The following is a 20060-nucleotide window of genomic DNA, read 5'->3' as shown; positions in this document are numbered from 1 at the left end:
ATGAAGTGTAAGAGTGAGAGGCAGAGAAACAGACTATTAAGAGATGTTGCAAGAGAGTGAACAATGACGTAGGGGTGTGTGAAATCGACTCCCCTAAATCAGTGGAGATCTGATTTCGCAAGCTTGATGTTAGCTTAGTGACTTTTTTATAGTGACTTACTCTTTAATTGGAATGTCTTTAAATGTTTTAAGATGTGAAGAAGCCATAAGATCCAGGGCAGCACACAGATACAACATTTAAAAGCAAAAACACAGTAAAAAAGTTTTAAAACTGAACAGTCTAAGAATAATTACAATTAAAGAGTTATAAAAATGGTCTTCCTTCCAATGATGGGGTTGGCAGGCACAGTATTCTCCAGCCACCAATTGCCTGAATGAACAGGAAAGTTTTCAACTTCCTCCTGAAAATTAATAATGACAGAGACAAACATGCCATACAAGCAGGTGGGTTCGGCCCAGTCAGCCAGCACAACCCCAACCATATCTACTCAAGCAAGTCCTATTGAATTCAGTGGGGCATCTTCCCAGCTGTGTGGTGTTAGGATTGCAGTCTTAAGGAAACTGAATTTAGGTACCATTGGAATCAATGGGAAATATTGTCATGTCTTAAATCCCATGGATTTCAGTGGGAATGAAGTGCAGTGAAGCTGAGCCTGCAGCCACCTCCATGCATTGAACCCCCATTGCATTTCTGTAACTGATTTATTTAAAAATGTGGATTTGTAAAATATGAACTATATGATGCTTGGAGTGCACCGTATCACTATTTAGCAGGCTATCCGAGGCTGCCTCTGCTCTTATAGTCGGCCCCACTCGGGTGGGGTGAGGAAGCATCTCTGCAGTGTTTCTGGGTTTTTCTTCCACCTAATGCTCAAGCGCGCAAGATATTTCCTGATGCAGAACCTACTGTACCTACGTTAGGCGGGGTCAGCTTTCCTGCACCCCAAACCTACAAAGAATGCGGGGGGGATAAGAAGGTAAAGGTGCAGGGATCAGGCGTAAGGCCCGCTTCGTCCGGCATCCGGCCCCAAGGTGCCTTCTGGGAAGCTCGCCAGCAGGATCCGACCACAGCTGCGCTCTCCCCGCTGGCGATCCAGGGAACTTAGTTGCTACGCCGGGCACCATCCTCTCCGCCCCCCGCCCCTCCCCGCTTTCCTTTCTGCCCAGATTTTACTTTTAAGTTTCATTTCCCCAGATTTTGTCCCGGGGAAGAGGCGGGGCGAGGCATGATGCTAAATTGCCGGCCCGGAGATCCAGAGGAGACTGGCTCGGAGTCGCTTCGGTGCACGCAACAGCCAGAGATCCGGCAGCGGGACAGATCGCCACCCAAGATCTCCGCTCCGTAAAGGTAACGTTCCCCCTCCACCCTTCCCACGCCTTGCTGTTAACCGAGTGATAGGCACACAACCTTCCAGGAGAGATTTCATTTTAGGCCGCAAGAGGGCGAGCGACTCTGGCTGCGGCTCCGCCTTCCCTCCTGGAAGAGCCGAAAGGTCTAGCTCGGTCCTTGGAGGCGCTTCAGCCTTTCCATTTAATGGGGCGAATAAAGGCTTCGTGGGGAGGGAGGGAGGGAGGGGCCATGCTCTCGGGCCCCTGGCTTGGGGCGGGAGGGCGGCGTTGATTGGCCCCATTGCGCTCTGCCTTCGCGCCCCGGGACACAGCAGGTGGGCAGCGTCCCGCCCGAAGTCCTGTTGGATACGGGGGTGGGAGGGTTACTCTCGGGGAAGTGAAGTTGGGATTAAGAAAGGGGGCGTGGGATTTTGGTTAGGGGACGCAGACCCTCAGATTCGTATTGCTTTTTATTGATGGGGGGAACTGCCCCCTTGGCTACGCCAGGGAAGGGGGCTCAGTTCCCTCAGGCAGGCACGCGGAGCTCCACAAAACAGCCTGAGGGACGCAGTCGGGCTCTCGTTTTTTCACGGTCCTGTAGCCCCAGCCCAGAAGTGATGCTCCGCTCCGGGCTAGTCAGGCTGTCCGGGTCAGAGAGGCGGTGTTTTCTGAGGGAAGACTGCTGGCGCCCCTTGTGGCAGAAGCGAATAGCGCTGAAGCCCTTTTGCCACCTGATAGGAACGCTCCTTGTAGTTTGGGGCGTTGGCCGGTTCTTGTTTGGAGCCGCGCTGAAAGGTTCCTCTTCCAGGCAGATGCAGAGCTTGTTGCCCCCTTGGTGTGGGGAAGAGCTGAGGATGGAAGTGTCAGGTGTGGGTGAACGCTCCAGAATATATTATTATTATCATTCCTGCTGTTGTTATTCCTTTCTATTGTTAGGTTTATATACCACCCTTCATCAAAAGATCTCAGGGGGGCTCACTTTCAAGTGGCCTCCAGGCTTTTAAAGGTTCTCTAACCATGTTTTAAGAGAAAGTAATAATCTGAGCAATCCTGCTCATAGTTGTGTATAGGACCACAAACTAAATATAAAGCAGGAGATTTGCAATCAGGACCTCCCATGTTTGTTTGCCCCAACAGCTGCTGTAATGAAAACAATCAGATTAAAAACTGCAGCTTTGGGAAGGGGGGTAAGATATTCTTTCCCACAGTTCTCTCAGTTAAAATCCCCCCCTCCAGCAAAGTTGCCCTGTTTACCCCAGTAGGGCAGACAGCAGCAGTGTATGTAAAATTGGAGAAAGGGGCAGGGGGGAGGGGAATTAAAGCCCCTCCACCAGTGTCATGATCTTGATCTGATTCCCCTCTCCCTCCTACACACACGACTGGTTTTCTGTCTAAACATTTGTTTTCTAAAACATGGGAGAACTTCCTTAGTGTAAGAATGGCACAAGAAAACCTGGGGACATTGCCATTTTATCAGATTTCGCTTACTGTAAATGGAAGGATGCATCACAGACAACAGATAAATGGGATAGAAATCGAATTTTATACAATCACCAGGAACAACAAAATATATTATACTATTCAGCTGCTTATCTTATGTTACTACAGTTACGTCATATGTGTTATGGATAATCATGCTGTGTTTTTGTTTTGTTTTTCAACTTTGAATTAAATGTTGCAGTAATCAGACCATAAGATAATCATCTGAAACACATGCCAGGACATCTTTCATTTTTCTGATACGTATGTCAGGAGAGTCAGCTTGCACCTTTGTGTCATAGACGTTATGAACATGATACAAAGTGCAAAATATTTATACAGTAGCTGACAAAAAAAAAAAACCAGGCGCACGAGTTTATTCCTCAAACACACTGGAAAATGACAAAAGTTGGAAGAGGATTTTGGCAAGTTACTAAAATAGGGTTGCCTTTTAAATATCAGCTTGTCTAGCAGCTTTCTTTGCATTACATGGAAGTCTGCCATTACACATATTAGAGCATTTTTGCACAACTCTGTTCTTGTGGTTAGAGCAGAATATGAATCAAACACTTCCGTCCTTTGTTTCACACACAGTCAGCTGTCAATTATCTAGAAGTCTAGGCCTCATTGATTTCGTTAACATTTTTTTAAAGTGTGGGAGAACATCATCACTTAGCAATGAGCAAATTCTTGAGAGAACTGGCTAGGAAACAGAGTGAAAATGATGTATTGAGAAACAACAACAGGGAAGAAGGTAAGAACCTGCCACCTAGTGGACAAATACTGAATTATTGACATTGCCTTTAAAATCATACACAAAATCTACAGTAGGACAATACAGTGGTACCTTAGTTCTCGAACGGCATAGTGGGCGAACAAATCGGCTCCCGAACGCCGCAAACCTGGAAGTAAGTGTTCCGGTTTGCGAATGTTTTTTGGAAGCTGAACATCCATTTAGGCTGTCTGCATTGTTTCTTGGGCCAATCAGCCAATCAGAAGCTGCGTCTTGGTTTTCGAACATTTTGGAAGTTGAGCGGACTTCCAAAATGGATTGAATTCGAGAACCATGGTACCACTGTACCTTTACTAAGCCTACCAGGTATTGGATATTCCCCTAAAGTGGATTTAGGATTTTTTTTCTTATGGGCCAACATGTTTACTTTTGCTTTTTCAAATGCCAGGAGCTCTATACACAATGGGGTTCCCTGCCTTTTCTGCAGGGCACACAATGTGTGTGGTTTGTACAAAGAGGGTTCTAGAAGGTTTCTTCTCGTTGTGATCGAAGGTTTATTCCTATGTGAAAGAAACAGGAAGAAGGTTTTGGATGTTTGGGTTATTTCTCTGGGAAGCTGAGTACAGCTGGTTTCAACAGGTTTTGTTGTTCGTTCTGTCAAGGTCATTCTGACTAATATAGTAAGGCCAGGAAGAGCCTGGGTCTCACTCACTTTCACTTCTGTCTTTGTTCTAGCGTTCTGTTTCTGTATGCTGTAGTGTTAAGATTTAGTCTTACTAAGTTTGTAAGTTTTATTTTAAGTGCTGCAACTGGATTTTTATGGACTGTGCCAATCCCGATTGTTTTGGATTTGTGACCATTTATGCTCATTTGCCTTCAGTACCAGTAAAGCTCTGGTGGATGAAGTACAATTGCCTCTAGTCTGTTTTTTGGAAACTCTGCTGTACGTGTTTAAGTTTTTTCCTCCAGTGCTAATGCGACAGTGACAACCTGGTTGATACCCTCAGCCTTGGAGCAGGTGCTTCGTCACAATCTGAAATCCTATGGGCACTGGCCAGCTGACAAGAGTAGCAGTGAGTGAAGACAGGAGTTCTTTGCTATCTTCTGCTACTTCAGAATAGTGGTAGTGGTGGTAGTGAACACAGCTGACTTTGAATTTCCGTTTATATTTATACTTTATGCTTATGGGTTAAGAGCCGAAACCTGGAAATCCTTCATTTGCATCTCTACTGCTTTCTTCTTCTTCTGATGCCTTAAAGACTTAATGCATTTATTGTGGCATAAGCTTTCAAGGACTGCAGTCCTCTGTATCAGATACACAAAGTGCTGTCTTGACTAGGAGGACGGATAGCACTTCACGCACCTGCTGTTGACTGCAGTTGTGAAGCTTATGCCATAATACACTTATTTATTTGTATTTATGGTGCAGCAGGAACTCTTGTTTTTGCTGCAAAAGACTTAACATGCCTAGCCCTCAAGAAAAGGGAAAATACATTATTGCAGATAGGCACATGGTGAGGGGGAAAAATACACACGGTGACATTTTTTTAAAAAATCCAATTTATTTAAATGAAAGGATATACAAGCTTGCAAATGCAGAACTTGTTTGCACAAGACTTCCTTTTGAACTTTCCCTTTTGTCTGGATCTGAGAGAGCAGAGTTTTATAGTTCTAGCCTTAGAGTTTTTTAATTCAGCTTGTATAGCATTCTGACCTTACCTGGAAGTAAACCCTATGGTTTACAGTGGGACTTGCTTCAAGTAAACCACATAGGATTGCACTGGAAGTGTATTAAATATTGAACCATTGTTGGATAAAGATATTATGCAGATTGACAGCTATCTTGCATTAAGATGGAATGTAAAATGCTATGCAGATGTTATCCTTTCCTTCTGCTTATTTAAATAGTTGAGAATAGTGGAGACAAACATTCTAATGTATCTCCTGCTTCCAGATCTCCATAAATATGTGCCTGCCCCATTTTCACTCACCCACATCCACAGTTCCAATCCAGCCCCCATCACTTAAGCTTAAGAAAAGCTTTGAGCTTTTCTTATTGTTGGCAAAATGTCTAATATCATTTCAGGAATCAATAAAGGAAAGTCCCAGATAACTAAATGTTCAAGTCCTCTTCCTGGCGTGAGTCTCCATCTGACCGGCGCACTCGGAAAATTCTGAACAGACACTCTTCAGATAAGGAGATGGATAACCTATGGAATCTGCAACGAAATGGGACTATAGACACCATCCCATCACTGTTGCCAGAAGAAGCTAAACCTATACCATACTTTGCTGCACCAAATGTATGTGTTCCAGGCTTTGTGTTCAGTCCCATAAAAAAAGAGGATGTGGATCAACTGGGAAAACAAAACCAACCTAATAAAGTAAGTCTTTTGAGTTAATATGCACCTTGTTAGCAATGAAATCCTGCAATTTAGAGCCAACCTTTTACTCAAGGTTGTGCATTCTTGACACTAAACAAATCTAGGATTGTATGCCTCAGAAATCCAGATTACTGGCCAAGAAAATCTGAAATATGTAAATTATGTGGGTCTGCATAATTACTCTTGTTTTCTGAAATTTATCCTGCTGCTTCTCCCTTGAGCCCTTGCCATACCTTGGAAGCAGAACACCTTGCAAGTCGAGCATTTTGGCTCCCAAACGCCGCAAACCCGGTGAGTGTTCCGGTTTGCGAACGTTCTTTGGAACCCAATCATCCTGTGCGGCCTCCAATTAGCTGCAGGAGCTCCCTTGGTTTCCGAATGTTTTGGAAGTCGAATGGACTTCCGGAACGGATTCTGTTCGACTTCCGAGGTACGACTGTACTGGATACCTTACTCAGCCACCCCTCTGGCTTTGGAGAGTTTAACAGGTGTTGCCCCCACACTCTCAAGAGCCTGTGTGAGGGTTCAGGGAGCAGATGTTGGAACAGGACCCATTACAAGACTAGTAGGGGAAGGAAGGATGGATGGAGAGGGGAAACCACAAGGGAGGCCACTGTCTGCCTCTCTAGACAGCCAGTTGTCTTGAGTGAGAGAGAATCTTTTGCATGGGAACTAACCTGCCTGGTGTGTTGTCTCTTTCTGGAAGGAGACTGGTTATGAATCAACTACATTAGTGACATTTGAGAATGATAGCAAACACAATTTCTGCTCATGGTCCTGTTGGGATATTCTAGTTGCTAGGCAATGGAAAATTTCTCCAGCAACAGGTGTCCTTATCAGGGCATGTGATCAAGGAAGTCTGGGTCAGTGTAAATGACTACAGTCATACCTCAGAAGTCAAAAGGAATCCGTTCTGGAAGTCTGTTTGACTTCCAAAATGTTCTGAAACCAAAGTGTGGCTTCTAATTGGCTACAGGAAGCTCCTGCAGCCAATCAGAAGCTGCGGAAACCCTGTCGGACGTTCAACTTCCAAAAATAGTTTGCAAACCGGAACACTCACTTCCAAGTTTGTGGCGTTCGGGAGCCAAAACATCCAAGAACTAAGTGGTTCAAAAACCAATGTGCAATTGTATGTGGATGAGTCAGCATTAGGTTTCTGGCCAGATGGCTAAAAAGAGAAAAATATGATGTTGCTTTATTTGCTTCGTTCATTAATGACCAGTGTAAAGTTTTGTAAATAACATATACTCTGAGAAACAGGACCAGATTATGTTTATTCCTGTAGTGGGAATTTCACTAAGAGATAGCTGGAATGCTTCTGATGCTATAAAGAAGTAAAAGATGCAGAAAAACCTTTCTGTAAAAAGGAACTCTTCTGCAGAAAGAAATGAAAACCCAAGAGTAAGATGCTCATGCACTAAAATGAAGTGCCTAGCCTGGTCTAGAACCAGTGCTACTTTTTGTGGGTGTTCAGTGATCTTTTTGATCCAAGCTGCTCCTATGAGTGTCACTCAGTGTTTGAAATACAATTCTGGCTTAGCTTTACATCTGATCCAAGGGCGGTTCTTTTGTTTCTTCATCGTAATTTGTTCGAATGAAACAACCCCCCACTTTAGACATAACTTCAGAGATTGTGTTTTGTGGTCCCATTTGCACTAAGGGAGGAAATTTCCCTATTCAAAGCAAACCATTAATCACGGCTCAGATGATGTATGAATAGAGCCACATACTAAAATGGAAGTGAACTGTGTATGTGTGTGTTTTTAACCAGAAACCAGAAAACACCTTATTCAACCAATACGAAGAGAAGATCCGCCCTTGTATTGACCTCATTGATACTCTGAGAGCCCTTGGAGTGGAGAAGGACTTGGCATTGCCGGCAATTGCAGTGATTGGCGATCAGAGCTCAGGGAAAAGCTCAGTTCTGGAAGCTCTTTCTGGAGTCGCTCTTCCAAGGGGCAGTGGTGAGAATTCCCGCCGGCTTTTCCTTCTGGGAAGCTTTGAGGATGTGCAAGTTCAGAGATTTTTTAACTTCAGTGTTCCTACTTTATAAAAGGCATCTTTGTTTTCTAAAGTTACCTTCTCTTTGGTGTCTGCCTGCATTATTTTAACATCTCGGAGGGTTGGATACACTTCAAAGAAAGCAATGTTACCAGTTAGAAGTCTCTCATTTCTGAGAAACTAAATTGATTTTTAGAAAGCTTGGTGTAATATTATCGGGGGGTGGGGAATGGCACTGTTCACCTATAAGGTTAAGTGCAAAGATTTTAAGATAGCTGCCTACATCTGCAGTATAGCTCAGATTATTTATGGAGGTCCGTTTTAGGAGCTGATTTTGCCCTAGAACTAGGTGTCGTTTCATCATAATCCATGGGATTCTGCCTGTTTTTAGCAATCTTTAGGAAGTTTCTGTGAATCTGAATAACCTATACTTTTAATGAATTGGATTCTCTTCATGAACAGGCATTGTCACCAGATGTCCCTTAGAACTCAGGCTAAAAAAGCTGCAGCCTGGTGAAAAATGGAATGGGAAAATCAGCTACCTGGGAAAATATATGGAACTTGCAAATCCTTTAATGGTAGAAATAGAAATAAGAAAAGGTGAGTGTTGTGGTTTCCATTGTATTCAATAACAGATCGTTATTTTCTTTCTTAATTTCCTTATGTTATAAATGAGAATACTTCTTCAACTATATTCTATGTGTAGTCCCAAAACCAGTGATGAGGTTTACCAGAAAATTTAGGGTAATTTTGCACTGGATTTTTTTAAAAATTAAAATAAGGTTTCTTAGAAAATCTTATCCAATTTAGTGTATTTATTTTACTTGTATTTAGCAAACAAAGCTTAACACTTGAGAACAATGAAGCTTCTCACATTTACAGATAGGTAGCCATGTTGGTCTGCCATAGTCAAAACAAAAAAAATTCCTTCCAGCAGCACCTTAAAGACCAACTAAGTTAGTTCTTGGTATGAGCTTTCGTGTGCATGCACACTTCTTCTTCTAAGAAGTGTGCATGCACACAAAAGCTTCTCACATTGTATTTGACATTGATTGTCACAAATGAACTTACGAACTTATAGAAAGCGCACTGGATTTTTTTCCATTCCACATTGCTGCCCAAATATCTTCGATGGCTAAAGTTTGGGAGATGTGGAAGCAAATGCATTGCTGAAATCAAACGATGGCTCTTACGTGGCTTCTATAGTATTCTTTTAACCTTTCCCAGCTTTCCCAATTGCTGTCCTTCAGCAGGTTTTTTTTCTTAGGTGGGGGGGGGAGAGTCTTGTGGGCATTGTGGTGTCACAGATGCCCCATGAAGGGGTCCCAGGTCTGCAATGATTGGCAGCTGCTGTTTAGAAGATTCAGGCAGAGATGTTTCCCCCAGCTCTTCTCTCCCTGGAGATGGTTCAGAGACTGAACCATGGGTCCTTCTGTATGCAAAAAACAACAGCCCTTAAAAATAAAACTGCACCATTGGAAACCAGAATTAACTTTTACATGAAAATTTATAACAGTTCCGTTAACACTGTTTGATAAACATAGCCATATTAACCTTTCCAGTCTCAGAATTATAAGAAGATACAGTCATACCTCGGGTTGAAATTGCTTGAGGTTGAGCACTTTCGGGTTGCGTTTCATGGCAACCCGGAAGTAACACAACGCGTTACTTCTGGGTTTCGCCGCTCGCGAGTGCGCAGACAGTCAAAATGATGTCACACACATGCGCAGAAGGGGCGAATCGCGGCATGCACAGCCATGGGTTGCATTCGCTTCAGGGTGCAAACGGGGCTCCGGAACGGATCCCGTTCGCATCCTGAGGTACCACTGTACTGATTTTCTAAAGAGTTTTCCTTCCTGCCAAGTTTGGCACCTGTGTTGTATAACAAATGGTAGCCAGAAGAGGCTGCCAGTCCTATGACATGAGTATCTGAAATGTTGATGTTAAAGTTTTTCTTGCTTTCTTCATTCCAGCTCAGAACATAATAGCTGGTGATGGAGTGGGCATTAGTGATAAACTAATTACCCTTGAAATTAGATCTCCTGAAGTTCCAGACTTGACTCTGATTGATCTGCCAGGGATTGCAAGAGTGGCTGTGGGTAATCAGCCAGTAAATATTGGAGATCAGGTAAAACACTAAATATCTTGCCCAAGAGAGCTTTCTCCATAAGTGTACTGCATTCCCTACTAGGTTTCTGCTCCTTTCCTACTGCCTCTTGCAAGCTCCAAGTCCTGGTGCTTTCTGCCTGCCCCCTAAACTGGCAACCCCAGTCCTCTTTCAGCCTTGCATCTTGCCCAGTATATGATCCTGCCTTGATTCCTGTACTAGCTTCAACTTGGCCTAGGCAACTTTCTATCAAACAGTGAAATAACTATACAGTAGCTCTAACAGCAGTTCTGTTTGTCTTCACTGCAGATCAAAAAGCTGATTAAAACATTTATTGATAAACAAGAGACAATAAATTTAGTGGTGGTTCCAAGTAATGTTGATATTGCCACAACAGAGGCACTGAAAATGGCCCAGGAGGTGGATCCAAATGGAGAGAGAACGCTTGGTAAGGAGGCAAAATAATTCTCCTTAACTTTGATAATCTTGCACTGTTGAAATGAGAACGTGCTTTTCAGATCCCGGAATGTCGGTATTTGTAGGTTGTTGTTGCTTTAAATGGTTCATGGTCACTATTTGTTTAGTTCCTTAAGTATTCTTTATTTATCTCACTAACCCACATGAAAACATGCGTTTCCTTTTTTCCTCATCATGAAGACAAGCCAAAGGTCCCCAGTTCTATATAGGGAGTTTTGCTGGAGTGGCAGCTGGACTTTATTCAGCACTGGCAATGGGACAACATACTTCATCGTACCTGAAAGTTAGCTTAGGGAATTCAGGGGAAGTGGTGGTTTCTCCATAATGTTTCAGTTGGCCCTGGTTCAAAGACATAATATTTTGCTTAATTCTACTGCAAGAAAGTAGAACTCTTTGGCCTGCATGATGGTTTTTGAGCCCCTGATTTTGCCAATGCAGACAAGATGATTTCTATACAAGTGTGAACAGTCCTTCAATTGTGCGTCACCTTTGCCATTTTGTATTATGTTGGCTTTTTTCCTAATGACTTTCCATATTTCATCCCAAGGGATCGTGACAAAGCCTGACCTGATGGACAGAGGAACTGAGGGGACAGTTGTGAACATAGTGAGAAACCAAGTCATTCCCTTGAAAAAGGGATATATGATTGTGAAATGTCGTGGGCAGCAAGATATCCAGTCCAACGTGACCTTGGCCTCTGCACTCCAGGAAGAGAGAGTATTTTTCGAGAAACATAAATGCTTTAGGTACTCATAGACTAGAGAGTGATTTTTAAGATAATAGTATAATTACAGTTACTTAAACAGCCTCGGTCCTATATACCTGAAGGAGCATCTCCACCTCCATCATTCAGCCTGGACACTGAGGTCCAGTGCCGAGGGCCTTCTGGCGGTTCCCTTATTGCGAGAAGTGAGGTTACAGGGAACCAGACAAAGGGCCATCTCAGTAGTGGCGACTGCTCTGTGGAATGCCCTCCCATCAGATGTCAAGGAAATAAGCAACTATCCTATTTTTAAAAGACATCTGAAGGCAGCCCTGTTTAGGGAAGCTTTTAATATTTAATGCTGTATTGTTTTTAATACTCGATTGGGAGCCACCCAGAGTGGCTGGAGAAACTCAGCCAGATGAGCAGGGTATAAATTATTATCATTGTTATTATTATTGTTATTATTTTTTAAATATTTATAAACCACACTTTTCACAGGAAGCAAAGTAATATTGTGTAAAACGTAATGCAACACTAAAAACATCAGTGAGTTTAACTGCAATTGTTAGCATCAGATTTTCTAGTAAACATTTTCTTTGTTCCCATACAGTATCCTTCTACAGGAAAAAAAAGCCACAGTCCCCTTACTAGCCGAGAAACTGACAAGCGAGCTTGTGGAACACATTTCCGTAAGTTAGCAAAATGACACTTTAAAAACAACAACAATGAAACATCAACCCCAAAGTTTGTTTCTTTACTCATTACAAGTTTTCCCCCCAGCACCATATACATCTTTTCTTTTCTTTTTTCTTTTTAGAAATCTTTGCCCACTTTAGAAGAGCAAATAAGATTTCAACTCCAAAAGACATATACTGAAATGCAGAGATACGGCAAAGCCGTGCCAAAAACCGATGGCGAGAAACAATATTTTTTAGCAGAGGTAAGTACACTGATGAGGACTCGTGCTAAACTTTTCTAGTCTTAATAGTGTTATGCAGACAACATATGTCAGTGGAAGAGTATGTGAGCCTTGGAGGCATCCAGAACCAGCAGCCAACGTAAGATAAGTCATGAACCTGTCTTTGCTGTAAATCGAAGATGCTTTTTGTCATTTGAGTTTCTGACCTACCTCACTCTGTGTACAACCCATTCAGCTACTTTTCTGTTCTGCCTACTGGAAAGCTATGTATTGAGTTCATAAGGCAGAGAAAACTTAGTATACACCAACAAAAACTGAAGTTAGTTTGTAGCTCTATTCCCACTTACCTGGGAAGAAGCCTGATTGAACTCAGTGGTACTTCCTTAATAATGGATACCCATTTGAATTCTTACATACTTTGTCTCTTACATATTCTCAATTATTTTCTGGGATGAATACTTCCAGTGATTACGTTAAACTAATCTTAGGCCTCCTGTTTATTAAATAGTCATCCTGATTTGCTTGCACAAAGCTTACATGGTGGTTAGATATTGTCTAGTCTTCGCTGAGCGGTCATTCAGATTTATTGGTTGTTTATCCCGCACTTTTGGGGCATTTTCCCATTACTATCCAAAGTGGATTGTGCCAGAGTGCTTTAATTCACTTTCATTGCACAAACCTAAATTTCCAGTATTCTGTTTACTCTCTCCCACAAAATACTGACAATCTGGAGTCAACTATGACATATGCATTCTTTCTAATGTGAGCCATTCAGTTCCAAAATGATTACATTGCTCATAGCTTTATGGAGGCAAGTTCTGGAACAAATTTTGGATGCTTTTAAAAAATAATAATGGATGAATGTGTGTTTGTCTGCTTGGACACATTGCCTGTCAATTTGCTTGATCATTTTAACATTATGGACTTGCTGTCTGAGTTGAATTGATGTCTGCAACATAATTATTTATGTATTTCAGAAAATTTATATACTGCTTGATTGTAGGGGGAAACTCAAATTGGTTTACAAAAAGATAAAAACAAATCTCTTTAAAAAAGTACACCATAATTAAAAACATACAAAAAGTTAAAGCCACAATAGAATAGACTAAAATAAATTAAAACTCATCAGAGCAGGACTTTCAAAATATTGCTAACATTGCAACAAAAATAACCACTCATTATCATTGCTGAAAAAACACTTTGTTCAGATTTGAAACATGCACAAATCAAATTGTCTTTATAATCAACAAACCTCACTGCATCTCTTTAAATTTCCTTCCAGTAGCACCTTAAAGACCAACTAAGTTAGTTCTTGGTATGAGCTTTCGTGTGCATGCACACTTCTTCAGATACACTCTTTAATTTGTTTAAACAATCTCTTTAAATTATTTGCTTTCACAGAAAATCGAGCACTTTATTGCAGATGTTGGAAGCACAGTACAAGGAGAAGAAAGTGTGCCTGAAAATGAAGCCAGACTGTTTACCAAAGTTCGTAAAGAATTTCAGAAATGGGGCGAAGGAGTTGCTAGTAGTGGCTTCAAAAGTAAGTACGGACTGCTCTGTATCTAGAGCAGCTCCTGTTTTAATAGCATCACATGTCCCTTCTAAACTGAGTCTCCAGCATTAGAAATGGCTACCTTAAAATAAAAAGGTGTGTGCATTTAAAATAAATGCTGTAGAAAGAACTTTGTTTTGAGGTAAGATGTTAAGTCCAGCTTATCCTTGTCTGGAGATTTTATCAACCTTAAATAGAAGGGATGATGGAGTAACAGACATGATTAGTTTTAAGCAGGATGCATCCTAAGATTTTGTGTTATCAGGCACCTGGGAAAAGCAGTGGAGGATCTTCGGTTGCTTTTAAACCAACTGCAAGGCTCCTAGTTCTATTAGAAACACATAGAATAGGAAGAAACATTTCAACCTCTATTTGGAACACCTTAATAAAATACGCTACTGATGCTGAATTTTGTTGCTGGATCACAAATCCCTTCACCTCTGACTATTGACCATGCTAGCTGAAAATTAACAGTGGAGAGCACTGTGTTAGATAGGGACCCCTGACAGTTAAGTCCAGTCATAAACAGCTCTGGGGTTGCGGCACTCATCTTGCTTTACTGGCCGAGGGAGCTGACATTTGTCCGCAGACAGTTTTTCTGGGTCATGTGGCCATCATGACTAAGCCACTTCTGGCAAAACCAGAGCAGCGCATGGAAATGCCGTTTACCTTCCTGCTGGAGAGGTACCTATTTATCTACTTGCACTTTGACATGCTTTCGAACTGCTAGGTTGGCAGGAGCTGGGACCCCTGTGCTAATTTGGGGACTTCTGTAATGAAAAATGATGGTGTAAATTAAACAAACCTAAACCTATCCTGATTTCAAATAACTGGTTCCCAGGGTGATTTACTGAGCTTTCGTAAATCCGTGACAGGTTTTAGGGGTTTAAAAAAAATGTTCTTCTTCCTGCAGTTCAAGAATCCCTACTCCCTGAGAAGTGGAAATTTGAAAATCAGTATCGTGGCAGAGAGCTTCCTGGATTTCTCAATTACAAGACGTTTGAGATGATTATAGGGAAATATATCACCAATCTAGAAATTCCAGCTGTTGATATTCTAACTAGAGTTACAGGTAAGTCCATTTATTAAATTCAGTTTTCTGGCTACTGAGACAGTGTAAGTTGTTTTAAATCATTTTAAATGTTGCAGTTGTACCCGCCATAGGACTTTAGGGTGAAAGGTGGGTAATAAAGGGGATTGATTATACATAACATAAAAATATGAAAGGGGTTTTCAAATACTATCTATATATAATAAAAGCACATGCAATGTAAGTGATTTTGCTTGAGCTGTGAAACCTCCAACATTTATATTTTCGTAAAAGGGCTGTAGGAAAAAATGAATGGAATTGTTAATGGTTTGGGTGTATGCAACATTTTTACCAAAATACGTGTGAGAAAACAAGAAATTATTTTTCTACACAGATTCTGATCATTTGGTGTATTCTCTCCCCCCCCCTTTCAGAAATAGTGCGTCAAGGTTTTGTGGCGATTGCTAAAAGCCATTTTGAAGGATTTCATAATCTTCATTCGGAAGCCAAGGTAAGAACAACATGATGCAGATTCAAACTCTCTTGGATGTGTGGAGCTGCTGGCAGGGAGAGGATGCTATCCTGAGCTCCCCCATTCATTATCTAAACATGATCATCAGAAAGGAGTGTCCCTGTCTGAAGCCATCCTACCATCTGCTGTTAGCCAGCCATGATTACACGTAATGATGGGCTAAACTATGGTTTTATTTTGGGGAAAGTTCTTGGAATTTGTCCCTTTTCTAAAGAAAAAGCAGCTGTGGGGCCCACACCTGAAACATGCTCACTGGGACTGGTCACCAGTTTCCTGCTGAAAATTAGCCCCCTCCTTAGCAGTAAACAGTATAGAGTGCATCCCTCACCCAGTGGAAGAGCAGTTCTGGGTTGCTCACCCATGATTGCTTATTTTTCTTCAAAATAAACATGAGCAGATTTTAAAAAGTTACGATAATGTAACATTCAGTTGGCCCCAGGTACTGTCATGGTGGGACAATCCCCATTTGTTTTGTTTCTGTTATTTGTTGCAGTTAGTTTCTTTTTTCCCCTTTTTCCCCCCGGATCACATCTATTGTATTCCAGCATCATGCTAAACTACAATTCAGTGAGACATGAATGATCCTCACTACCTCCTCGGCTGGTGGGCTCCCCCTCTTTCCCTCTGCTCCTTTTGAGCAGCTGGGAGGATGAGTTCATAGTATTTCATTTTTCAGCCATCCCTACTGTCCCTGTGCTAATAACTTGCTTTACCCATTACTGATACCAGCTAGTGCCCAGTAATGCTTTGTTGGATATGGGCCCTAATTTCTGTGTAACTTGATATCAGCTTGCTGCTTCTTGTGATCTGTTGAACCATTGTTCAGAGGTTAGAATAAGGCTGCTATTTTCTGACTTGTTTATTTCATCTCATTTATCTCACTCTATCTTGGATTGTGCCATCTAACATGTGCCATCTTCTGGGCCTCTTGGCCTGTGCTATTCAACTCACCCGGTCGGGATGGGACCAGGTTCCCCCCTACCCCCCCCTCTCCTGATCATGAATTGCTTGCTGCTGTGATGAAAAAAGTTGTGCCCTAATTATTATCCACACACTGCTCTAGTCTATGTCGCTCCTTTGGTCCTTGGTGTGTGTCAAAATTGTGCATATACCACATGTTTGCATTTCTTCTTCTGCATCATTTTCCTTTTAATCTAGCTCTGCTGTTTGTAGAAACTGGATGGGCAGTGCTGGAAAAAAATTCACAAGCTGGAGGAGGGGTGGAAGTTTAGTTTTTCGCAAGCAGCTACCAAAAGCAACAGAACTTGTATGCAGTAAAGCAGAGTATTTCAGAGTATGAAATAAATTCAGTTCACAGAACAGGGTTTCTCTTGGTGCCCTACTCCCCCTGAAATGTTCAAATGTTAGGCACATAGACGCTTCCATTTGTTGTACAGTGGTACCTCAGGTTAAGAACTTAATTTGTTATGGAGGACTGTTCTTAACCTGAGGTACCACTTTAGCTAATGGGGCCTCCTGCTGCCGCGCTTCTGTTCTCATCCTGAAGTAAAGTTCTTAACCCGAGGTACTATTTCTGGGTTAGCGGAGTCTGTACCCTGAAGCGTCTGTAACCTGAAGCGTCTGTAACTTGAGGTACCACTGTAGTCTTTTACACTGGAGGAGAGCTTGCAGAATAAGTGGATTTAGGGAGCTTGAGTGCAATGTGTGGTAAAGGAAGGCAGTTTGAGATTAAAGGTCATGGGGAGTACGTGTGGGAGTGTTATATCCAGTATCTCTATATGGAATAGTCAGATGTGATTTCTTCTATGCTACATCACTGGGAATGTCTGTTATTTCTGCCTTTCACAGAATAGAATTGAAAGTATTCTAGAGAAACAAACAAAGGAAGCTGAAGCTATAGTCAAGATCCAGTTTGCAATGGAGAAGACCTTATTCTGTCAGGACAATCACTACCAGTCGTGCTTAAGAGCTGTAAAGGAAGCTGCAAGAGGGGGGGAAACCACAGCGATAGCTGAAGAAGGCACTGCAATCGCTGAAACAGCTTTTCATTTGGAGGCATACTTCAAGGTGAGTTACATGGCATTCCTGAACATATTTACTCAGAAGTAAGTCCTGTTGAATTTGATGGGGCTTACTCCCAGAATTGCAGCCTCAAGTCACCAATATCATTTGTACCCATTTGACTCTGATTATAATTGCTAACAATATTGCATAGCAAATCAGATTGAACTGAGAGTTCATGATCACATTCATTCCAAGATACTCCTGGTTTATCATGAGCCTCATTTATAAATATGCTATTAAGTCAAAGGCTCCCACAAGGCGTGGGGAACACATGGCATCTTCAGTGCTGTGAGGTTATAATGCTAGCCTTCCTTGCCTGGCCCTCATGAGGCTCAGATGCCATTGTGGCCACCCAATGTTTTATCTCAGCAGTGGGTATATTTTGCTTAGTTGCATTTTTTCTCCGCTGCCATTATTCCACACTTATTTCCCCCCTCAAGCAAGACAGTGCTGGGTGACTGTCCAAGTCTATCATTCTTTACCACTGCTCATTCAGAAACAGAATTACCAATATGTGGAAGTTACTAATTGCAGTGCATGCATCTTTTTTCATTTCAGACTGTAATCAAACGTCTCTCCTCCCAAATTCCCCTCATTATCCAGTACTTCATCCTCAATAAATATGAATACAGGCTGAAGAATGAAATGATGCTGCTCCTGAGTCAAAGGGAGAATTTGAGCCTTCTGATCCAGGAGCGCACAGATGCTGCTGAACAGAGGCAGTTCTTGTCTGACCGCATTGATCGTCTGGTTCAAGCTCGGGACCACTTAGCAAGATTACTTGGCTAAAAATGTGTGCTTCTGCTGCTGCTTCCGGAAGGCTAGTGCGCTAGACAGCTTTTTGGTAGATTATATCTCTGTTACTTGCAGTTTGTGAATCTGGAAGAACTTTGCTTACTCGCAAACAACCCTTAGTGCTCTGCTATGTCTTATGCATTAAACTTCTCAAGGACAAACTGCCTCACAGCCACTTTGACTTAGATTCCATCAGTTTGAATTGTTCAGGATAATGGAAAGGGGGAGCAATATATGCAGTATTTTTTTATTTTTTTAAAAAGGAGTGTGGGTACTCATAAATTGATAAAAGTGGCAGCACATAATGGTTGTAATGGGCAGCAAAAAACAGTGCTGTGTGGCTGAGTACTGTCACCCAAAAGGTGTTTATGCTGTTAAGCTCCATCAGAGGCAGATTTAGATCAGCTCAACCAGTTCCCCGTGCAAGGACCAAGGGGGTGCCTTCCCAAAGCCAGTAAGAGCTGGGGAGGCGGCGTGAGGCTGACAGGGTTGTGGAGTCCTCCTGCCTCCTTCCCAGAAGCCTTTGGGAAGGGGGGCGGGCAAGTCACATTTTAACCTATTATTTTTACAAGATTGCCATGCTCTTCATGCAAAATCACATATCTACTCTTGTGTGTTGGAGATGGGTGCATTAATTTCTGAATAGGGGATATCATGCAGTTTTATTGAAATCTGTTGTGGCCAAAGTACTTGGAATGGGATGCAGCCTTGAAGCTGCTTGTTCATCTGCTAATTATGTGTCCTCTTCTGCTTTTTTACTGTTTAGGTGTAGGTGTTTTTGTCCTTCTCATGAGTATTTTATGGGGACTGCATCTTGTTTATTTCTAAATGTGCCTTGGGGGCCAAAAAATATGGGGCAGGGAAGATTACTTCAGATGCACTAGGTTTCTGGGGCTTCTGCATAGAAAGTACTGGAAGTGGGTGATGCTTGTGGGTTGGAGTTTGTTCTCCGTGCAATGTCTGTATGAAGCCATGTAGGAATTTGGGTGACATCGAACTCTTGCACACACCAGTTGTTCAGCTCCTAAGTCAGAAGATCAGTAATGATCCTTTGTAACCCACTCCTGCCTTTCTGGCAGCAGGCACACACTTTTATTTTACCAGTGCTTCTTAAATGGTAGCGGAATTTGGTGTTCATGTGTAGGGCAGTAGTGTCTCCAGTTGGCTCTGTTGTATTTTTTATTGTACAATAAAAGGGGAAGAAACTACATTTAAAAAGCATTTTAATCTTTCCTTCCGCTACAGGCTCCTTTATAGTGGTGGTCACTGTTCAACCTCCTAAGGTATCTTCTGCTGTATTTCCACCCAGCTTGCGCTGATGATGGAGGTTCCTGTTTTAAGCTTGTGTATTAAAAGTAATGATGTAGGAAAGGTTTTTACCATTCTACCCTGTTAAGGCAGCCTCTGCCCATCCAGATGTTTACGACTACTGCTCCTATAATCACCATTAGCCATGCTCTGTGGCTGGTGGGAAATATGTGAGGGGGTCACAGATTGCTTGGCCAGAATGTACCATCCTAATTCATGTCATGGTAAAGATCCAAAACAAGATTCCAAATATGAATACAGTCATACCTTGGATCCCAAACAAATCGGCTCCCAAAAGTGAGTGTTTCAGTTTTCAAAAGCTGAATGTTCAATGGGGCTTCCGATTGGCTGCTGGGAAGCTCCTGCAGCCAATCTGAAGCTGTGCTTTGGTTTCCAAACGTTTTGGAAATCAAATGGAGCTCCAGAACGGATTCCGTTCGACTTCCAAGGTACGACTGTAGTATCTTCAATAGACAACATTTTTGAGTAATGGAAAACATTGTTAATGTTGTGGGGGAAAGTCTGTTCTGCAGTTAATCTTCCTTAATTTACATTTTCAGGGAAAGTGGCCATACAAATGCTGTCTCATTCCCATTAGCCTCATCCAGCAAGGACAGTGTGAAAAGGATGTTTGAAGCCCAAATATTCTCCAGTTGTAGGTGCCCATTTTTGCTAATGGT

At 42.1% G+C, this 20060-nt stretch overlaps 1 protein-coding gene across 2 annotated transcripts; it reads left to right on the top strand.

Moving 5' to 3' along the window:
- Positions 1-1191: 1191 nt before the first annotated feature.
- LOC309368570 (interferon-induced GTP-binding protein Mx2-like) lies at positions 1192-19271 on the top strand. 2 transcript variants are annotated; one of them, XM_081908738.1, is made up of 14 exons: positions 1192-1348; positions 5628-5925; positions 7697-7889; positions 8389-8526; positions 9900-10054; positions 10343-10481; positions 11058-11256; positions 11827-11905; positions 12034-12156; positions 13537-13678; positions 14604-14762; positions 15155-15231; positions 17062-17280; positions 17836-19271. In XM_081908738.1, exons 2-14 carry the CDS (start codon positions 5659-5661, stop codon positions 18064-18066), a joined length of 2121 nt encoding a protein of 706 aa, XP_081764864.1. In that variant the 5' UTR covers positions 1192-1348; positions 5628-5658; the 3' UTR covers positions 18067-19271. The 2 variants fall into 2 exon arrangements, with proteins under 2 accessions (XP_081764864.1, XP_081764865.1); XM_081908739.1 differs by lacking the exon at positions 1192-1348 and adding an exon at positions 2077-2198.
- The last annotated feature ends 789 nt before the right edge of the window (positions 19272-20060 follow it).

Source organism: Podarcis melisellensis (genome assembly GCF_964234715.1).
Source record: "Podarcis melisellensis genome assembly, chromosome: 4".
Classification (NCBI taxonomy): Eukaryota; Metazoa; Chordata; class Lepidosauria; order Squamata; family Lacertidae; genus Podarcis; species Podarcis melisellensis.
The sequence above is the reverse complement of the archived record's forward strand: the minus strand, read 5'-3'. Positions and strand labels throughout refer to the sequence as shown.

Excerpts from the sequence above, each read along its gene's own strand:
- LOC309368570 (XM_081908738.1), top strand. The coding sequence starts at position 5,659 with ATGTTCAAGTCCTCTTCCTGGCGTGAGTCTCCATCTGACCGGCGCACT. Across the intron at positions 10,482-11,057 it reads AAATGGAGAGAGAACGCTTG|GGATCGTGACAAAGCCTGAC; the intron begins GTAAGGAGGCAA and ends TTTCATCCCAAG. Across the intron at positions 11,906-12,033 it reads AGCTTGTGGAACACATTTCC|AAATCTTTGCCCACTTTAGA; the intron begins GTAAGTTAGCAA and ends TTTTCTTTTTAG.